We start from the raw sequence: 17,989 nt of genomic DNA, 5'->3' as shown, positions 1-17,989 counted from the left end.
GCGCACGACCACCTGACAAAATGTGCCTTACCTCACCTGCAAAAAATGTAAACGAAAACTGACAGATATGTTATAACTGCGCATGATTATTATCGTTATTTATGTTATTTATACAACCTCACATACTTTTCCTCCAGGTATTTATATTTTTGTATTTCAAATAATATTAAATTAGATAGTAAACATATAAGAATAATTTCATATGTTTAAATTAATTACTACTTTATACACTTTAAATGGGTTTATAATTACATATATATATATATATATATATATATATATATATATATATATATATATATATATATATATACATATATATGTGCATATAGTTTATATATACATTTTTTTTTCGGGAAAATTTATTTCGGATTTTAGTAGTATTATAATTCCAAAATATTTCCGTTAATTGTTTAAATTTATTTATATTTATAACCCAGGTTTAGATAACAGACTTTTTAGAAAATATTTTTAAATTTGGCGCCAGGAAACCGGAAACTCTTATGACAAAACAAATGACTAATCAAATCCGTCATGGCGCCTTCTGTCGCTTATCTTTCAGAATACTTCGAAAACTCAACTTAAAAGGCGGTTTTTAAAGTGATTTTTTCATCAGTTACACGTTGGATACGCAACGGATTATTTAGGGGAAAAATTATATGAGGTGTTCGAATATAATCCCAACAAAAATATAGCAAAGCAAAAATGAGTGTAGATGCTTACGGCCCCAGTTCTCAAACACTCACGTTTTTGGATACAGAAGAGGCTGATCTTATTGGAGCTGACACTCAGGGTTCGGAATGCGACTTTACAGATTTTACTATACCTTCTCAAACTCAAGCCTCTCAGCATGATCACACGGGGCCTAAGGTTCAGGGAGTACAGGTTAGTGGGTAATTCTCAAGGTCTTATTGTTTTAACTTTTTTCGCATATGTTTTATTACTATTTGTTTTTTATTTTTAATTACTGGTAAGCTCTTATTATCTTGACATGTGTAATATTTTGTTTGTTGGGTAATAATGTCATTGTTAAATATGGTAATTATACAATTACTTTTTACAGATTAATAATGTCTTGTCCAATAAAATAACATCTGCTACTACTGCTTTGAGTGAATTACAGTTTGAGGAGGAGGATGAGGAATTCTATAATAGCAAAGAACTGCCAGATTTTGCCTGTAAATACTGTGGCATACACGAGCCAAATTGTGTTGTCATGTGTAATTTATGTAAGAAATGGTTTTGCAATGGCAGGGGTAATACATCAGGAAGTCATATAATTAATCACTTGGTAAGTATTGATATAAATGTTAAGTAGGTTATTAAATAAAGTTATTTTAAGGTTAGGGCAAAACATAAGGAGGTAACTTTACATAAAGATGGCCCTCTTGGAGAAACTATATTAGAATGTTACAGTTGTGGAGTGAGAAATGTTTTTGTATTAGGCTTTATACCAGCAAAGGCTGATTCAGTAGTGGTTCTATTGTGTCGTCAACCATGTGCAGCTCAAAATTCCCTAAAGGTCGGTAATATTAACTGTTTCAAACAAACAATTTGTTTTACATTTTATAGGATATGAATTGGGATCAAGATCAGTGGAAACCACTCATAGCGGATAGGTGTTTTCTTACATGGTTAGTAAAAATACCTTCTGAACAAGAACAACTAAGAGCAAGGCAAATAACAGCTCAACAGATTAATAAACTGGAAGAATTATGGAAGGAAAATGTAGATGCCACATTTCAGGACTTGGAGAAACCTGGTGTTGATGAAGAGCCTCAACAGGTGAGTGACAAATTAATCTACTGCTGGATTTTTTTAAATTGTGTTTGGTTAGGTTTTACTGAGATATGAGGATGGTTACCAATATCAAAATATTTTTGGGCCATTGGTTAAATTAGAAGCTGACTATGATAAACGTCTGAAGGAGTCCCAAACTCAAGAAAACATTGAGGTCAGGTGGGATGTGGGTTTAAATAAAAAAACCATTGCTTATTTCACTTTGGCTAAGACAGATGGTGATATGAAACTAATGCATGGAGATGAATTAAAGCTGAGGTATAAATAATGGGTTTCTAAACTTATACAATATTTTTAATTTATTTAAAAATTTATTTCCTGTAGATATGTTGGTGAAATGCATAAATCTTGGGCAGGAATAGGTCATGTCATTAAGGTAAGTTTAATAAAAAATAACTGTAAAAATATACATTCAGTGAAATTTTAAGGTTCCTGATAATTATGGTGAGGATATTGGCATTGAATTGAAGAATGGATCGGGAGCCCCCACAGATTGCACCAGCAATTTTGTAGTTGATTTTATTTGGAAAAGCACCAGCTTTGACAGGTAATATCTAGTAATACATTTTATATTAATATTTTTAAATGTATTTATAAATTATATAGAATGCAAGTGGCTTTGAGGAAATTTGCTGTCGATGATGCATCAGTTTCACAATACATATATCATCGACTGCTTGGTCATGAAGTAGAAGAAGTCTTGTTTCGCTGTCACTTGCCAAAACATTTTTCTGCTCCCAATTTACCTGATTTAAATAGATCTCAAGTGTATGCTGTTAAACATGCATTACAAAGGCCATTATCTCTCATTCAAGGTGAATATATTGGTATTGTGTATATAGTTCACCACTTGATAATATTTAATTTAGGTCCACCAGGAACAGGTAAAACTGTTACATCAGCTACTATTGTATATCAACTAGTGAAACAGAATGGCGGTCCTGTGCTTGTCTGTGCTCCAAGTAATACGGCAGTTGATCAACTTACAGAGAAGATTCATAAAACTGACTTGAAGGTCGTAAGGTATTGTTTCTGTGAACTACTAAAAAACTTTGCTGCTATAACTTTTATTTTGCAGATTATGTGCCAAATCTAGGGAAGCAATCGATTCACCGGTTAGCTTTTTAGCACTGCACAATCAAATAAGGAAAATGGAAGGTAATACAGAGCTACAAAAACTGCAGCAATTGAAAGATGAAACTGGTGAATTGTCTAGTATTGATGAAAAAAGATATAGGTAAGAAAGCATATTTAATTAATTGTCAAGTAATTGATTATTCCCAATTGAACAGAATGCTGAAGAAGTTGTCCGAAAAGGAACTATTAGAGGCAGCTGACGTAATTTGTTGCACTTGCGTCGGTGCGGGAGATCCTCGATTGGTTCGTTTAAAATTCCATTCTATTTTGATTGATGAAAGTATGCAGGTACTATGATGAACAAAATCATATCAACAGTGTTTTTATAATTCATTTATTAATAGGCTACTGAACCTGAATGTATGGTTCCAGTTGTGTTGGGTGTGAAACAGTTGATTTTGGTTGGAGATCATTGTCAGCTTGGCCCAGTGGTTATGTGTAAAAAGGCCGCTAGAGCAGGTTTATCACAGTCCTTGTTTGAGAGACTGGTAGTTTTGGGCATACGTCCTTTCAGGTTGGAGGTGCAATACAGAATGCATCCCGAGTTGTCCCGATTTCCATCGAATTTCTTCTATGAAGGAAGGTGATTACTGAAGAAAATTACACATAGATTATAATTGTAATTTAAATTGTCTCTTTTGTTTTTAGTTTACAAAACGGTGTCAGCGCTGAAGAACGGAAACTTATTAAAATTGAGTTTCCTTGGCCGATAATTGATAGACCTATGTTCTTCTTGGTGACCCAAGGGCAAGAAGAAATAGCTGGCAGCGGGACTAGTTACTTAAACAGAACTGAAGCTGCTAATGTCGAAAAAATTGCTACCAAGTTCCTAAGAGCTGGGGTTAAGCCAGAACAGATTGGGGTTATAACACCATATGAGGGCCAGAGAGCTTACTTAGTCCAGCATATGCAGTATCAAGGTTCTCTTCATAGCAAATTGTACCAAGAAATAGAGATAGCAAGTGTTGATGCCTTTCAAGGACGGGAGAAAGATATTATAATAATGTCATGTGTGAGGTAGATATTTTTCATGCTGATTTCAATTTCTCTTTAATATTTTGCCCTTTATTGATTTATAGGAGCAATGAACATCAAGGTATAGGATTCTTGAATGATCCAAGAAGATTGAATGTTGCTCTGACCAGAGCTAAATATGGAATAATAATAGTTGGAAATCCCAAAGTTCTATCAAAACAACCATTATGGAATCATCTTCTCTCATTTTACAAGGAACAAAAGGTTGGTTTTAATCCAGTGGAGATGTCCTTTAATCCACCCTATAATCTCAATATATTTGACAGGTTCTGGTTGAAGGCCCATTGACCAACATGAAAGAATCACTCATTCAGTTTGCAAAACCTAAAAAGCTCACAAATTCTGACAATCCAGGAGGCCATTTCATGTCAACCTCCATGTATGACGCTAGAGAAGCAATGGTGCCTGGTTCTGTCTATGATAGGTATTTTTACCATATTTTATATATAAGACATTATTAATGCTATTAATTTTAGGACGAGTTCAACTCTGAACGGTTCTGGGCCATTTGGAAACCTTGGAACAAGTTTCCAACCCAGTAGACCAGTGCAAATGGATATGTTTGGGCGTACCCATGATCCAATAGGATATATTGCTCCAGAAAGGTATTATTTACATTTACATTTTATGTACCATTTAATATGTATTTATTTATGTGATTCCAGGGCTCAAGCTGGCTTTAACTTACCTGTGCCAGTGGGAATGTTTATGAACATGGCGCATATTCCACCAAGATTCTTCAATCAACACCAACAAGCTTTACAGGCTCGACAACAACAGCAAAATCCCAGAGGACAAAATAGACGAGTCCCACAGAGACAGAAAGGTAAACTGAGAATTTGGTAGTCAAAAAAACATATTTTTCATTATGGGATATTGTAGGGAAAAATCTTAGTCAAGATCAGACCCAACCATTCAGTCAGAGTCTCCAGCTCACCCAAGGAGGAATGTCCCAGCCTGGTTTGTCTCAGCCTGGATTTACTTTGTCTCAACCTGGGTTGTCTCAGGCTGAACTTAGTCAGGATCTGTACATGGCTGAGTTTCAGAGTCAGATGGACGGGCTTTTGTCGCAAGATTCTACTTACCAAGGAGACAGGTATGTACTTATAGTTCCCAATGAATAATTTTGTTTAATGAATATTTGTTTCAGATCTGCATTCTACCAACCAAGTGCTCAGTTTTCTCAACCATATTGATACGCTACGCGATAGATCGACCAAAGAAACGCGGAAGCGACACAAAACGTTGATACCAGCCGAGCATATTTAAAAAATAAATCGAAAGTGAAGATACGACCGCCAAATTGTCAGTAACTCAGAAAAAGCGAGACCGTACGTTATAAATACAACAAAAACCATATATCGTATTAAAAAAAAACACAAACACGTTCGCAAAGGAAGAAAAGAATCATCTTGAAATAAGTACCAGAGAGAAATCAAATATTCTACTCAAGTTGATACAAATAGACGGGGAAAAGGTGATGCATCATTGGAGGACACTCGAAAAACCACACGAAACGATGGAAATTTTTTTTATAAAACAAAATGACTTAAAAAAATCAAAAAGCTTTACTGAAAAGAAATAAAAAAACACCCAGAGAACGTCGTATACTTCTCTGAAATAACACGCAGATTATTGTTAAAAATTTTTCAAATCGTTCAATTTTTTGTTTTTATTTTCTAGTTTTCATTTTTGTTTTGCTCCGTAGGAATGACTAGATGATGGCGCCTGGTCTTTTTGAGGATCAAATGTAAATCGAGGTTACCTATCTTATTCAATTTTATTTAGTCCTCAAGAGGTTTAATTGGTGTATTCTAATAAATATACTAGTGTGCCGTCATGGACATCTTGATAATATTGTTAAAAATGAAACAAAATGAAAAGCGGTAAAATATTATCAAAAAGTCCATGGTTCTGTAGATTTATTATTATTACTTTATGTTATGGAATATTTACATGAGATCAACTACCACTACAAGAATGGCAAGAAGAGCCGTTTATTAACTAAATTTTCGTTCCACCTTTTTTTCGTTACTTAAAAAGATTCTCCGGCGACTAAGTTACACTTGGTAAAGTAAGTTTTAGTTTAAACCACATTCGGGAATAATAAAAACTGTTGGATATTCTGTTGTTTTATTTAATTTTTTAACCTAAAAAAATACGTATGTCTGGAGGTTGGTCGACCTCTCGTTTTACAGAACTGCTTAACGTGGGCTGTGAATCACGGTCCCCAGCATATTAAGCCATAGTGGTGGGTGATCAACTTAGATACTATTGTAAAGGATATCTGGCTACTAGTGTGATTGGGATATTTTCCCTTATCAGGTAAATAAATTTACTAACAAGATCAAAGGTAAGATGTGCTGCTTTCAACAGATCAAGTTAAGAACAATTTAATTCCTATAACACTGCTGTATTCATCCGGCATCGCAGATATTTGGTGACTTTTTGATTGTGTTTAAACAATTTTATAATAAACCTATATATAATATATACTGAGTAAAAAATCATGCGAAAATTAGAATATTCTGATATTTTCGTTGTTCTCAATCAATTTTATCATAAACCTACAATATATATGCTGAGAAGAAAAGTTATATTTTCAACATTCGGCTTCCCACTTTGTCCCCAATAAATGCTTTAATAAACCTATAATAAATACTGAGTATAAAAATAATATTGTCAATAAAAAAATATATTTGAATGTTACCTTGTAGAAACAGTTATATAAAGGGGAATTAATGTATGCAATATATAATCAAAGTGATCTAATAATGTAATTCAAAACAACGTTCTGTTGAAAATATGGATGTCCATATATATGTTATCCGTAATTATTAATTTGGTTACTGATGTACCTATAATGTTCGTAAGCCAAAAGTTTGGCGTCTTTTGCGAACTGCTGCCAAGAGCCAATATTGAAGTAGCAACTCAGCCTCCCAAAGTAATTTAAAGTTATGAGTCTATGAGTTAGGCGTGTTACTAATTATAAATATACCATACTTATTATAGTATTAGGCCCTCATACTTGACATATAATTTAAATTTATAAGTTTCGACTTTTCTTTATTCTATGACTATTGTCAGCTTAATTTAAATATTCATAGGAGGTGCTATATTAAGTTTGTAATAAGATAATGTTTCTGTAATAAGGACTTGGAAAAGTTGTTTTATTTCAATGAAACATCACGTGAAACGTGTTTCAATTTTTAAATAAAAACATAAATCAGTCAACTAAGGTTTTATTATTGTTTTAGTACACGTCTAGAAAAAAATAAATAAAATAAAATCTTTGATATGCAAAATAATTCGATAAAAACATAAAACTTCAGGTATGGTACTAAGTACAGTAAATGAATTAACAAATAATCAATAATAAATATGGTTGCTTATGTCACCAAAATATTAATTTTTGCTCATTGACTGTTGAAGTCTTAAATTGTCACAAATATACAAAATATTACAACCTAACCCTAAGAATGGTTAAATTAAATATAGATTATGTAGCGGGAAATAACAGTCGTATCAGAAAAAAAAATTAGTGTAACAGTCTATCCAAAAATGTTTATCACAAAGATGGACAGGTGAACGTATATAAAGCGATCCTACATTTATATATTACATCTTTCTAAGAAGTAAGAGGTAAGTAGATATGCATGTTGAAAGCAGTTAATATCAGTCAAAGTATTTTTACAAAAGGAAACTTAAATTATAATGCCTTATAGTTATGGAAAATTATGCTTTTTAATGGTTTGTTTGCAAGTTATTATAAACAAATATACTTATGTACTTTTTAGGTAATTGTTTTTCTTTTTTTCGAACAACTGCGTAACAATCTAAAAATATAAAAAAATTTGTGATAATACTTATTTTTGTGTATAAATTTTTTGCTAAGGCACTAATTTACTTTATGTATATTACAGGTGCAGGTATAGGTCATTGAACACCAAGGAATGAGATGCACGAAGATTAATGATAAAAGTGAATTGGTTTTATAAGTAATAGAACTGTTCTTGATTCGTGGATAACCATGTCTCCACTTGTTTATAGTTCTTCTTCATCCATTCAACGTTGGCTTTTACTGTTTCGATTGCCACATCGAATGCTTGTGTGGTTGTACTTATATTTGGCTTGATACTGTCCCTAAATCTCAGTAACTGTAAAAAATTATATAATGATATTATTAGTGGAATAATGTGAATCTAAACTTACTTCCTCCAACTGAAATTCATTTGTCATATGTTTGGATAATGATTGGATCATATTTCCTAGTATGTTGAATCCTCCACCATAACTGAAAAATATTTCAATTAAATTAAATTAAATAAAAAAATATAAAGCTTGTCATTTTTTTGTAAAAAGTATCCAGAATTGTAAAAAGACCGACAGCAAAACGTTTGATTGACTCAATTATTAATTATTACCGGATTTCGGTAAACTTCTGTAGTTTTCGCCTGACTTTACGATGTTGCCCTTTACAAGCAATCAAGAGATAGAATCCTATGAACTACAGCCATTTTTTTCTATGACTATAGCGCCCATTTTAGATTTTCGGTTTGACTCGGGCACTGACAAGAAATATGTCTCGATGTCCTTTTTGTGAGCATAACTCATCAAAATCACAGCTGTTGAATGTAATCAGGTAGTCATAAGAATGTATCAAAGGAGAAGAGGCACTAACAACTTCATAGAAGTGGTAAAAAAATCTTATTGTTCGGCTGGTATATACAATTATATAATGCGGCAACACTGCAACGTATTGATGTCATACATTTTGATGACATGCAATGGCTATTACGCTAAGCAAAGTAAAGTAGTATTAATATTTATATCTGTTTGGTTATTTGCAAATAGAGAAATTGCATTGACAGTATAACAATTTAAAAATATTATCATTGTTGTGGTTTTCATGTGATTTTATTAAAAGAGATACTTCTAAGATATTTTTCTATTATTTTTGAAGCTTCATACATTCTAAAGATAATGAACGTATTTTTTGACTATAAAATTTACAATGAAAAACTATAAAATATACAATTTTGAGAATTATATATATGTTATTTTTTTAAAATTAATTACATCTTACATTAGATATGCTTAGTACAATCTGAATTTACAAAGTAATGTATTTCTACTGTTCTGTTGTACTTGCATTGATATACAAGCAAAGCGAGTACGGGATTAATACATCAGTATGCATTTCCCAAATTTATTAAATGAAAAAACTCATTGATAACATTATGTTTATAAAAATATCACGTGACTGTGTTCGAATCAGGTGACAGTTGACTCGAAATGTCAATTTCAAATAAATTTTAACGAAATGCACATCAATATATCAATTCGCATAATCAATTTAGATCTAATTTTTGTAGGGTCTGTAAAAGTTGAATTCAAAAGTCTCATTAACAAAAAAATCAGATGTGATATTTCTTATTTTTACAATCAAAGAAATATGATAAAACCAAAAATACGCCAAAAGTACACATATCAAACGTCACGAGCCTTAAAATAGGAAGAATAAGAATAAGAAGAAGAATTAGAAGTTATTTTTGTTAACGATTGAAGTAGTAAGTCTAGTGTCAAGTACTAAAGACAAGAACACGTTTCTCTCTTTTTATTTGCAATAGATCAATTCTATCTATTTGAGATCTATTCTATCTATTCTAACATTGAAATAATCTAAAAATCATTAAGCGTTTAACAAACTGGGTGACATATTGTTTTTAAATGTCGCGTGGTCACTCAATACAATGTCGCCAGTTATACAGGAAATCATCGGGTAATATGCTCTAGGAATATTTTTTAAATTATTAAAATTCTGGATACATTTTACACTTAACAAATCAATTAAAAACCATCCTAGCAGTAAAATGTGGATTTAATATTAACCTTCTTAAATTAAAAACAAGTTATTCTAAACGTACATTTTTGTGACACTTCCCATTATAGCAACACCATACTACGAATATACGATTAAATACTTACTGGTTAAGTAGTTCGTTCCAGTTCTTTCTGATAAAATCGAATGCGATTAGAGTGCCCTCTTTATTTTTGGCCACCGACTCAAACACCCTATCCGCATCTTGGATCCTGATGCTATAACCATCAATTAGTTTATCCAAATATCTGGAAACAATTCCAACGTTACAGGCTAAGCACTAAGGGTATTAGTAAGCTCTAACTTTAAGGATCTGTGATGTAAATGATGCTGTGAATCGAACAAAATAATAAGGTTAGGTATGGCACTTACATACGATGTTAAAATAATAACCTGTAAAATTGGAAATAGTTACATAAAAAGCAATCACTACGGAGATATCTACGAGTTTTTATTATGCAACAACTAGTGTAAGTAAATAGAACTTTAACTTCATAGGTAGCTTTGGAGAATTGTTTCGCGAGGTCCATTATCCAGATTGAAATAATTTTTTTGGGCTATTTTACTAGTTCATTTGAATCACTATGCTAAGACCCGCGAAGGCATTGGATTGGTTTATTTAATTTTTAAGGCGTTTTCTACTTTTTAACTAATTTATATTCAATATTAGTTAGTTATAATGCATCTTCGATCTAAGAAGTGTTATTTATACGATTCAAGAAACAATGGTTGAAACAAAACAACCGAAAAAATATTACAAAGTTAATGGTGAAATTACTTATGGCCAAAGTATCAGTCAAAATAACAAAAGGGACACAAAGGAAGATGAAGCAACCACCAACGAATGGTAAATAAAGATATTCGAATAGCAATTTGGAATACTAATGGAGTCCAGCAACATCTCGTTATCCTACAACTATTCTTGGATATGAAAAAAAAAACAGACATTTGCTTAATATCAGAAACTCATCTGGCAAAAGAACCATTTATAAAATTTAGAGGATATACATTTTATCATACGATAAATCCAGCTAACACCGCAAGAGGAGGAAGTGCAATAATAATAAAAAAGAACATTTCCTACTATGAAGAACCCGGGCTTGGTACAGCAGAAAATCAGGTAACAACAGTAAGTGTGAAATCAAGCAGATACAGGGTTACAATAACCGCAATTTTTGCCCTCCAAGATACAATCAAAAAAAGGAAAATTATTTGAATGTCCTAAGCAACCTGGGAAAAAAATTTATAATTGGAGGTGACTTCAATGCAAAAAATACAAGATGGGGATCCAGAATGATAACAACTAAAGGCAATGAACTGCATAAAGCAGCTGCTGAACTAAGATGTAGTTACATGTCAACTTAAAAACCAACTTATTGGCCAACAGATCAAGAGAAAACCCCAGACCTGTTAGATTTCTTCATAGTAAGAAACCTAACATCTAACTATATAAAAGTTGAAGAAAGTTTTGAGCTAAGTTCAGCTCATACGCCAGTGATTCTGATGTTGCGCGAAAAAATAAAAGAAAGAAATCCAACGTTAACAAATAAGAGAACAGAGTGGGAAGGATTTGCTGAAGAATTGAACAAACGAATTCAACTAAATGTACCCCTCAAGACAACTGAACAATTAAATTTTGAAGCAGAAAAATTTGTAGTAGATATTCAACAAGTTGCTTGGAATAATACTTCAGAAATTAAGAGCACAAATAAAGGAACTAATTATCCAAAAGAAGTGAAGGAAATGGTAGCAAACAGAACACCTGAAAATAAAAATTGTTTAAACAATATAACTCAAAGATTGAAAAAAGAAATAGAGAAAGAGAAACTATCTGAGAAATTTAACAGATGATAAAGAAACTAATTATTCACTCTGGAAAGCCACAAAATAACTAAAGCGCTCATGTCTACATAGTCCACCTATAAGAGACCTATGTGGGAAATGGGCACGTGATAATCACCAAAAAGCAGAAGCATTTGCTAAATATCTAGAAAGAACTTTCAAACCAAACGAAACTAATGTTGAATATAATTTACCGTACATAGAAGCTTAAAATTCGATGATTGAATTAGTCACGCCGAAAGAGCTAACCAAGTTATTAAAACTGACATTAACTGTAATAATTAAATAATAAAAAAAAACTTTATACGATTGTACCGAAATGTGGCATTATTTTCCTTTCACAAAGTATCCGGCTCTATTTAAGAAATGGGTAGATCATAAAAAATCCCTGGGTCAGTACTGTTGTTGTGGTGAATCGTGTTGTTGATGAAAATTTTGCCCAAGATTATAAAGCTCAAATACATTTAAATAGAACAATGTCAATAATATGAAAGTAAATGTGACTACAGTATAAGAATATTTTTAGCGCAAGACAATTAACATTTTAATATTGCCAAATTGTATTGCCTTTTAAAAAGCTGCTTACTAAAATTGTATAAATTAAATAATCATGTTTTCAAGAGGTTAATTTATTTAAAGAAATCTATTTTGGCTAAGTAGCCAATATATTGGCTTAAGGCTACTTAACCAATTATTAATTAATTACAATGCTAGGCTCTGCTATGACAATAACACAACAGTGATTTTCACTAAATATCTTTTTATATATCTATTTACAAAATGTGAATTATAAACATTTTCATTGCAATAATAAAATAAATAAATAATACGTAATATATAAGTACACGAGAAGTTTCTTCTATGAGATATGAAGAATGATTAATTATAAGAAAATAAATTTAGATCTTTTAAATTAATGACACTACAAAAATATAAAAATGCAGTAAAGTTGTTTTTCTTGTATTAGTTTTTTTCTTGTTTACAATAATCAGAGGTTAGTTACGTGTTGCCACGGTGTCTGCTTAAAAACCAATTACAAGCAAAATTTCAAAACAAAACCAATTGACAACATAATATTATTGTTACAGGCGTTTATAATGGAAATTTAAATTAATCAATCAAATTCCTCGAGGGATAATCATAGTACCCTCTAGTTACTGGACGCTGCGAAACTGTTCGGCGAGACCCCTATTGAGTTATCTCTCTTCTATTACTCTATGATAATAGACAAGAATGATTATATAGTCTATCTAAAGTTGCTGTGAATATGCGCCATCAAAATGTTAAACGTATTGCCTGCCGCAATTTGTAGATTCGTTTTAGAATCAGACAATATTTCCACTCTCATTTTATTCTAGTTAAAAAGAGACACAATGCTCACTGAAAAGTTCGAACATGTAACCGAATCAGCCTGTCAAAGTCCGGTTGTCAAACGTATGTAAAATTAATGAAAACAGTAGTAATAAGAGGTTATAACTCTAACCTATAAACTATTGTGGCTGTATAATTAACTATAGTTTTTAGATGTACTATAATGTTAAATGTAAAAAATTATATCTGATAAGATTTTTGTTTAAGACATACATACAGACATGATAAGACAAAATAAACTAAAACTCAGAGTTGGTGCGGCAACATTGCACCGTTTTAACGTCATAAATTGAGATGACGTATGTTCACACCAACTTTGGATAGACTAATAGATTAAATTGGTATTGACACTGACACATACGTTTTGCTACATGTTGTTAGATAATGCATTGTAATAGAGAAATAACTAGAGTAGTCACTTTTATAGATTACATTGAACAATTGTTGTCGTGCGCTAGTCGTTAATTTATTTAAATTAGTTATAACAATCAGATCTGATGTTTTATTACAAATAAATTTTTTCCGCTTAATAAAGAAAACGCTACAAACTATAGGCGATCAAGAGATTTATAGAGATAGAGATTATGTCTAATATCACTGATATAACTTGTTTATATTAGATATAAAACTATTATATTTATATAATTTAGTTTATTATTGTGTGTTATTCTCAGTATAACGTTACATTATAGTCCCAATGAAAACTCAGTCAATAATTTGACGATGGATACCAATTGCTAAAATTACAAAATTAATATTTTGATTGAATTGAACTTGTCGATTTAAGCAAATAAATAACTCCAATCCAAATAAATCCATTTATCTCGATATTATTTTGAATTCAATATAATTAAGCAATAATAGGTTGAAAATAAATCACGTGATGTTAATACATTGTTCCAAGTCGTCCTATATAAAATTACGGCAGAGTGGCGTGTAAAGTAATGAGGCAAAATAATTTTCGTCCTTTCTATAAAAGTTTTTACTCTGAGTTATAATATTCGTCATATTATTATGTTAATTATCAAATAAATTAATTAAACATATTAGGGTATAATATATTACTAGTTATTTTAACAACTTAATGTCAGATACTTTCAGTGCCATCTGTTGGGTGAAGATGGTAACGTGAATTAGAGTGATAAAAAAATGAAAATGGTAATTTGCATGCAAGACTTAAATATCAATCTGACAAACAATAGAAGAAAAGTATCACGAGTTCTACTGGATTTACAGACTAGAATGTTGTAATGTTAGTATACCTACTCAATTATGTGTTATGCGTCGTTAGTATAATTTTACCTGGAGAGAAGCCATTTGAGTTTCGTGCAACCCAACGCATCTAGAAGAATATTCTTTTCGGATGGCGATGATGTTTCTGTGTATCTCTCATATGCAAAGTTCCACTCGATATCAGTGCCTTCCCTGATTGCTGTGCAATAAATAATCGATCGTAGATTTGGAGCAATCCTAAAACATATTGTAATGAGCAACTTTGTTATTCAATTATGTTACATTAACAAAAGTATCTCCCTATAAAACTAACAAACATACAAGCTTAAACTAATCCAAAAGTCTCGTTTATTTATAAATGTTCTAAGACATAACCTCACTTTCTTATTACACTATTAACAATTTGTGTTTTACGAAACCTTTAGGTTAGTTTCTTCAAAGAAATTATCTAAATACCAGAAAGCTACTACAAACACCAAGACACAGTAATATAAATTGATACGCAAAGCGAGAAACACTCTCAATAAGAAATGAAATGAAAGCATACCAAAACAAAACCTAGAGGATTGCAAAAATCGTCACTTACATAGACATCGTTCCGTTTCTGTTTCTAGACCTAAAGTGGAATATATTAAGTTTATTAGAAGTGTTTTTCTAAGAAGATTTGGCTGTGTGGTGAGTTTCTGTTTTTTTTTTTTGGTTTGAGTTGGTTGAAGCGTTTTAAGTGCCATGTGCTTGTTGCACACACACATTTATGACACTGATTGATATCAGTGTAAATATTAATATATTTACAGTATATTAGTAATATAATAATATATATAAGTATATATATATATATATATATATATATATATATATATATTTAGACACGATCTAAGATCAAAGATGCCTATGAAATTTACTTATTTCATATATGAATACATTGTATATACATTGAGATTATTTTAAATGAATGAAGAGAATGAATAACTGCTCGTAGGTGTTTTGATTAGCGATATATATTGGTATAAATGCGAACTATTAATGTAAACAAATGTTAAATATGACGGTTTTGTCATTTCTCTACATAAAATAATAGTTGATTCTTTAAAACTATTGAATTATTCAGTGTATATACGGGCTAATAATAGAATCAATTTTCGGTTTTAGTTTCAAGGATTTAAAAGTGTTGATTTTTATATCCATGACGAATGAACACTTATAGGATAAAAGCCTAAATGAAACTCTTCAGGAGCTTTCATATATCTTAGCAGTTAATGGTTCAACTATTTCCAAACATTTACATGGCTAAAGGAAATTGATTTTCTCTTATTCACGTATTCACCTTTTCTTTGTTCTAATCTATACCACATTATTTGATTTACCGCAACTTTTTAGAGAGTTATTCTTTTTCTCATTCGAGTCAGGCAATGTAGGACACTTTTAAAAATAATATATGATACATAATTCTTCATAATATAGAATGAATCACTCAAAACTAATTCACAATCGGTATATTTTCATTAATTTTATTATATTTATCCAATGTTTATTATGTGAAAACACTGAGGTTAATTAGCTTCAAAAATAAATTTGCAGCTTAAACAAATAAAATAATAAATTAACGATATTTTTTTATGTATGTATCTTTTCACGATTTTGATTAGAATTAAAAATATTAAGTCAATAAAGAATGATGTATACTTTTAAATTTTGAAGACACTAGTTATTTTGAAATAATTTTTCTCTTGTCGTAGAAAATAGTTACATAAAAACGGTTTATATATATATATATATATATATATATATATATATATATATACGACAAACTAAGATTATCTAGAAACTGACATCACTAATAACATATCTTTGTTTCATAGACCGTTCGTCTAAATTTTGTACGTAAGTAAGTTGTCTAAAGTGTACCCATAGACCGTCCAATCAAACAGCTGAACACGTCATCAATTATTTATGTCATACCATCACGTCGCAATGTTGTCGCATCACATTTCTTTCTGCTTTTGATTTACGTTTGGTGGTTTATAACCTCTCATTATGGAATTTGCACAATATTTGGCAACACGACTCATCAGCACCAATCCAAATAATATTTTTTAATGTCATTCGTAATAGCATTCTATCTGTTAAAAATCTGCTCCTAGTTTAAAACGATTTTTGCATTTTTACAAACTGCAATTGATAATACATTCGATGTCATCTATGACGTGTATCGGCTATTTTATTGGTCGGGCTATAGTATGTTATGTGAGTATAGTTTGTTATATTATTGTTAGTTTATATTGAACAATGACACAATAATTGGTGACTTACGATTTATCGTTAATCATCCACTGTCGAAATCTTGCTCTACTCTCGTGTACACATTTAGATTCGGAGCTTCTGCAGGACCATTCCAGGACCGTCTGTCGGATTCTTCTTGTGATGTAGTCATCTAGGTTATCGTTGAAGTCTACTATCTGATAGGTAGCTTTAAATATCGATTTGTGGTATTCCTGAAATAATGGCGTCAGAATATAAAAGCGTCAGATTATGATTATCAAGTCCACCTCGAACAGGCCAAATGCTGGTGTATCGTACAAAATGTCACTGAGATATTTCAGTTTGTTGAAAGCCACGATAGTCGGTATGAACATTATGTCGACATCTTGGACGGCCATTCTGTAAATAAGTAAGTTTACTATAACAAAAATTATATTTGTAACATAGGTTAGTAATATAAATATTCAAGAAATGTCTGCATTTGTGCTACATCAGTTTTTTCGATTTTTGTATCTAGTGTAAATAAAGTTAGTATGTACGGGAATTTCGATAAATGTGTTTTATGTTATGTTCTCAGACCGTTAGTAAACCCATACTAATCTCTAAAATATGATACTTTAATACGTTTCTTTATCAGTATGTGTACATTTAACTGCGAATAAAGAGTTGAAGAGGTTGAAAGACGTTTGATAAATTTGAAACAAATAATGATGCTCCGCAAAATAAATGTTCTTGTGATCTGTTCAAGACAAGTATGATATAACTGTGAGTAATGGTTGTGTGAGATATTCAATAAGCAAAACATGTTTGTCGGGACAGCAGATTTGAAAAAAGGGGTCTGTAAGCTCAACACATTGAATGTTGGAAAGTGTTTATCGTCAGCACCAGCAGTTAATACAGAGAATGTTCGGCATCGGTGTTTTGAACATCTTAACAATGCTTACTTAAACAGGATGAAGGCTGGGATTGTCGAAGGAACGCGAAGAAGAAGGTGACAAGTATGTTGGGAAGTTGCTCTAGAAGTCCCAACTGTAAATGATAGAGATGAAGAAGATACATCTTCAGACAGCATATGTGAAATTAATGAGGATGTTTTAGGTGATGAAAGCGTGTCAGAATTGAAAATATTGGAAAGGGAACCAAACCCAAAGAGGTTTTATGTATTTATATGTGTCTGTGAAGTTAAAATATAGACAAGTATTCAAAAATTACCCAGGATTCCTCGCAAAAAACCTGATCGTGATAAATGGAGGAATGATATGAAAAAAGAACTGCACTTATTTGAGAAACAAGTCCTATAGCCCATTCAATAAAACAGTGAACTCCCGTTGCTAATTTATGACGTTAAAACGTTACAATGTTGCCGAATTAACTTTGAGTTTTAGTTAATTTTGGCTTTGACACACAACAAAATCGTAATCTAAATGA

General features: G+C 31.3%; 2 protein-coding genes across 8 annotated transcripts in view; one reads left to right on the top strand and one right to left on the bottom strand.

The window, feature by feature from the left end:
* The first annotated feature begins 8 nt into the window (after window positions 1-8).
* On the top strand, window positions 9-6,095 carry LOC143195288 (regulator of nonsense transcripts 1 homolog). Of its 2 annotated transcripts, XM_076402298.1 has the most exons (20): window positions 9-137; window positions 563-885; window positions 1,064-1,291; window positions 1,343-1,522; window positions 1,573-1,785; window positions 1,838-2,058; window positions 2,125-2,176; window positions 2,229-2,347; window positions 2,407-2,615; window positions 2,670-2,823; window positions 2,879-3,037; window positions 3,093-3,225; window positions 3,282-3,520; window positions 3,586-3,954; window positions 4,017-4,176; window positions 4,239-4,396; window positions 4,449-4,577; window positions 4,638-4,798; window positions 4,855-5,068; window positions 5,123-6,095. In XM_076402298.1, the coding sequence occupies exons 2-20, from the start codon at window positions 706-708 to the stop codon at window positions 5,166-5,168; spliced, it is 3,324 nt and encodes a 1,107-aa protein (XP_076258413.1). In that variant the 5' UTR covers window positions 9-137; window positions 563-705; the 3' UTR covers window positions 5,169-6,095. The 2 variants fall into 2 exon arrangements, with proteins under 2 accessions (XP_076258413.1, XP_076258412.1); XM_076402297.1 differs by lacking the exon at window positions 9-137 and having other exon boundaries at window positions 506-885.
* Window positions 6,096-7,198: 1,103 nt separating this feature from the next.
* Window positions 7,199-17,989, bottom strand: part of LOC143195289 (aminopeptidase N) — a 111,120-nt gene continuing 100,329 nt past the window's right edge. For 4 of the 6 annotated variants that reach the window (XM_076402303.1, XM_076402301.1, XM_076402302.1 and 1 more), the window contains 7 exons: window positions 16,849-16,960; window positions 16,613-16,794; window positions 14,886-14,915; window positions 14,369-14,536; window positions 9,961-10,101; window positions 8,185-8,266; window positions 7,199-8,129 (listed from right to left, as the gene is read on the bottom strand). In XM_076402303.1, coding sequence (XP_076258418.1) covers window positions 7,965-8,129; window positions 8,185-8,266; window positions 9,961-10,101; window positions 14,369-14,536; window positions 14,886-14,915; window positions 16,613-16,794; window positions 16,849-16,960 — 880 coding nt within the window. In that variant the 3' untranslated portion in view covers window positions 7,199-7,964. The remainder of the gene's footprint in view (window positions 8,130-8,184; window positions 8,267-9,960; window positions 10,102-14,368; window positions 14,537-14,885; window positions 14,916-16,612; window positions 16,795-16,848; window positions 16,961-17,989) is intronic. The other 2 variants (XM_076402305.1, XM_076402304.1) reach the window with 1 other exon arrangement.

The sequence above is a fragment of the Rhynchophorus ferrugineus genome, unplaced genomic scaffold (genome assembly GCF_030347505.1).
Source record: "Rhynchophorus ferrugineus isolate W39M unplaced genomic scaffold, kcgeb_rfMv2 rfM4, whole genome shotgun sequence".
Classification (NCBI taxonomy): Eukaryota; Metazoa; Arthropoda; class Insecta; order Coleoptera; family Curculionidae; genus Rhynchophorus; species Rhynchophorus ferrugineus.
The sequence above is the reverse complement of the archived record's forward strand: the minus strand, read 5'-3'. Positions and strand labels throughout refer to the sequence as shown.

Coding starts and splice junctions, on each gene's coding strand:
- LOC143195288 (XM_076402298.1), top strand. CDS start 706: ATGAGTGTAGATGCTTACGGCCCCAGTTCTCAAACACTCACGTTTTTG. Junction 2,616..2,669: donor GCCATTATCTCTCATTCAAG/GTGAATATATTG, acceptor TATTTAATTTAG/GTCCACCAGGAACAGGTAAA. Junction 3,038..3,092: donor ATTGATGAAAAAAGATATAG/GTAAGAAAGCAT, acceptor CCAATTGAACAG/AATGCTGAAGAAGTTGTCCG.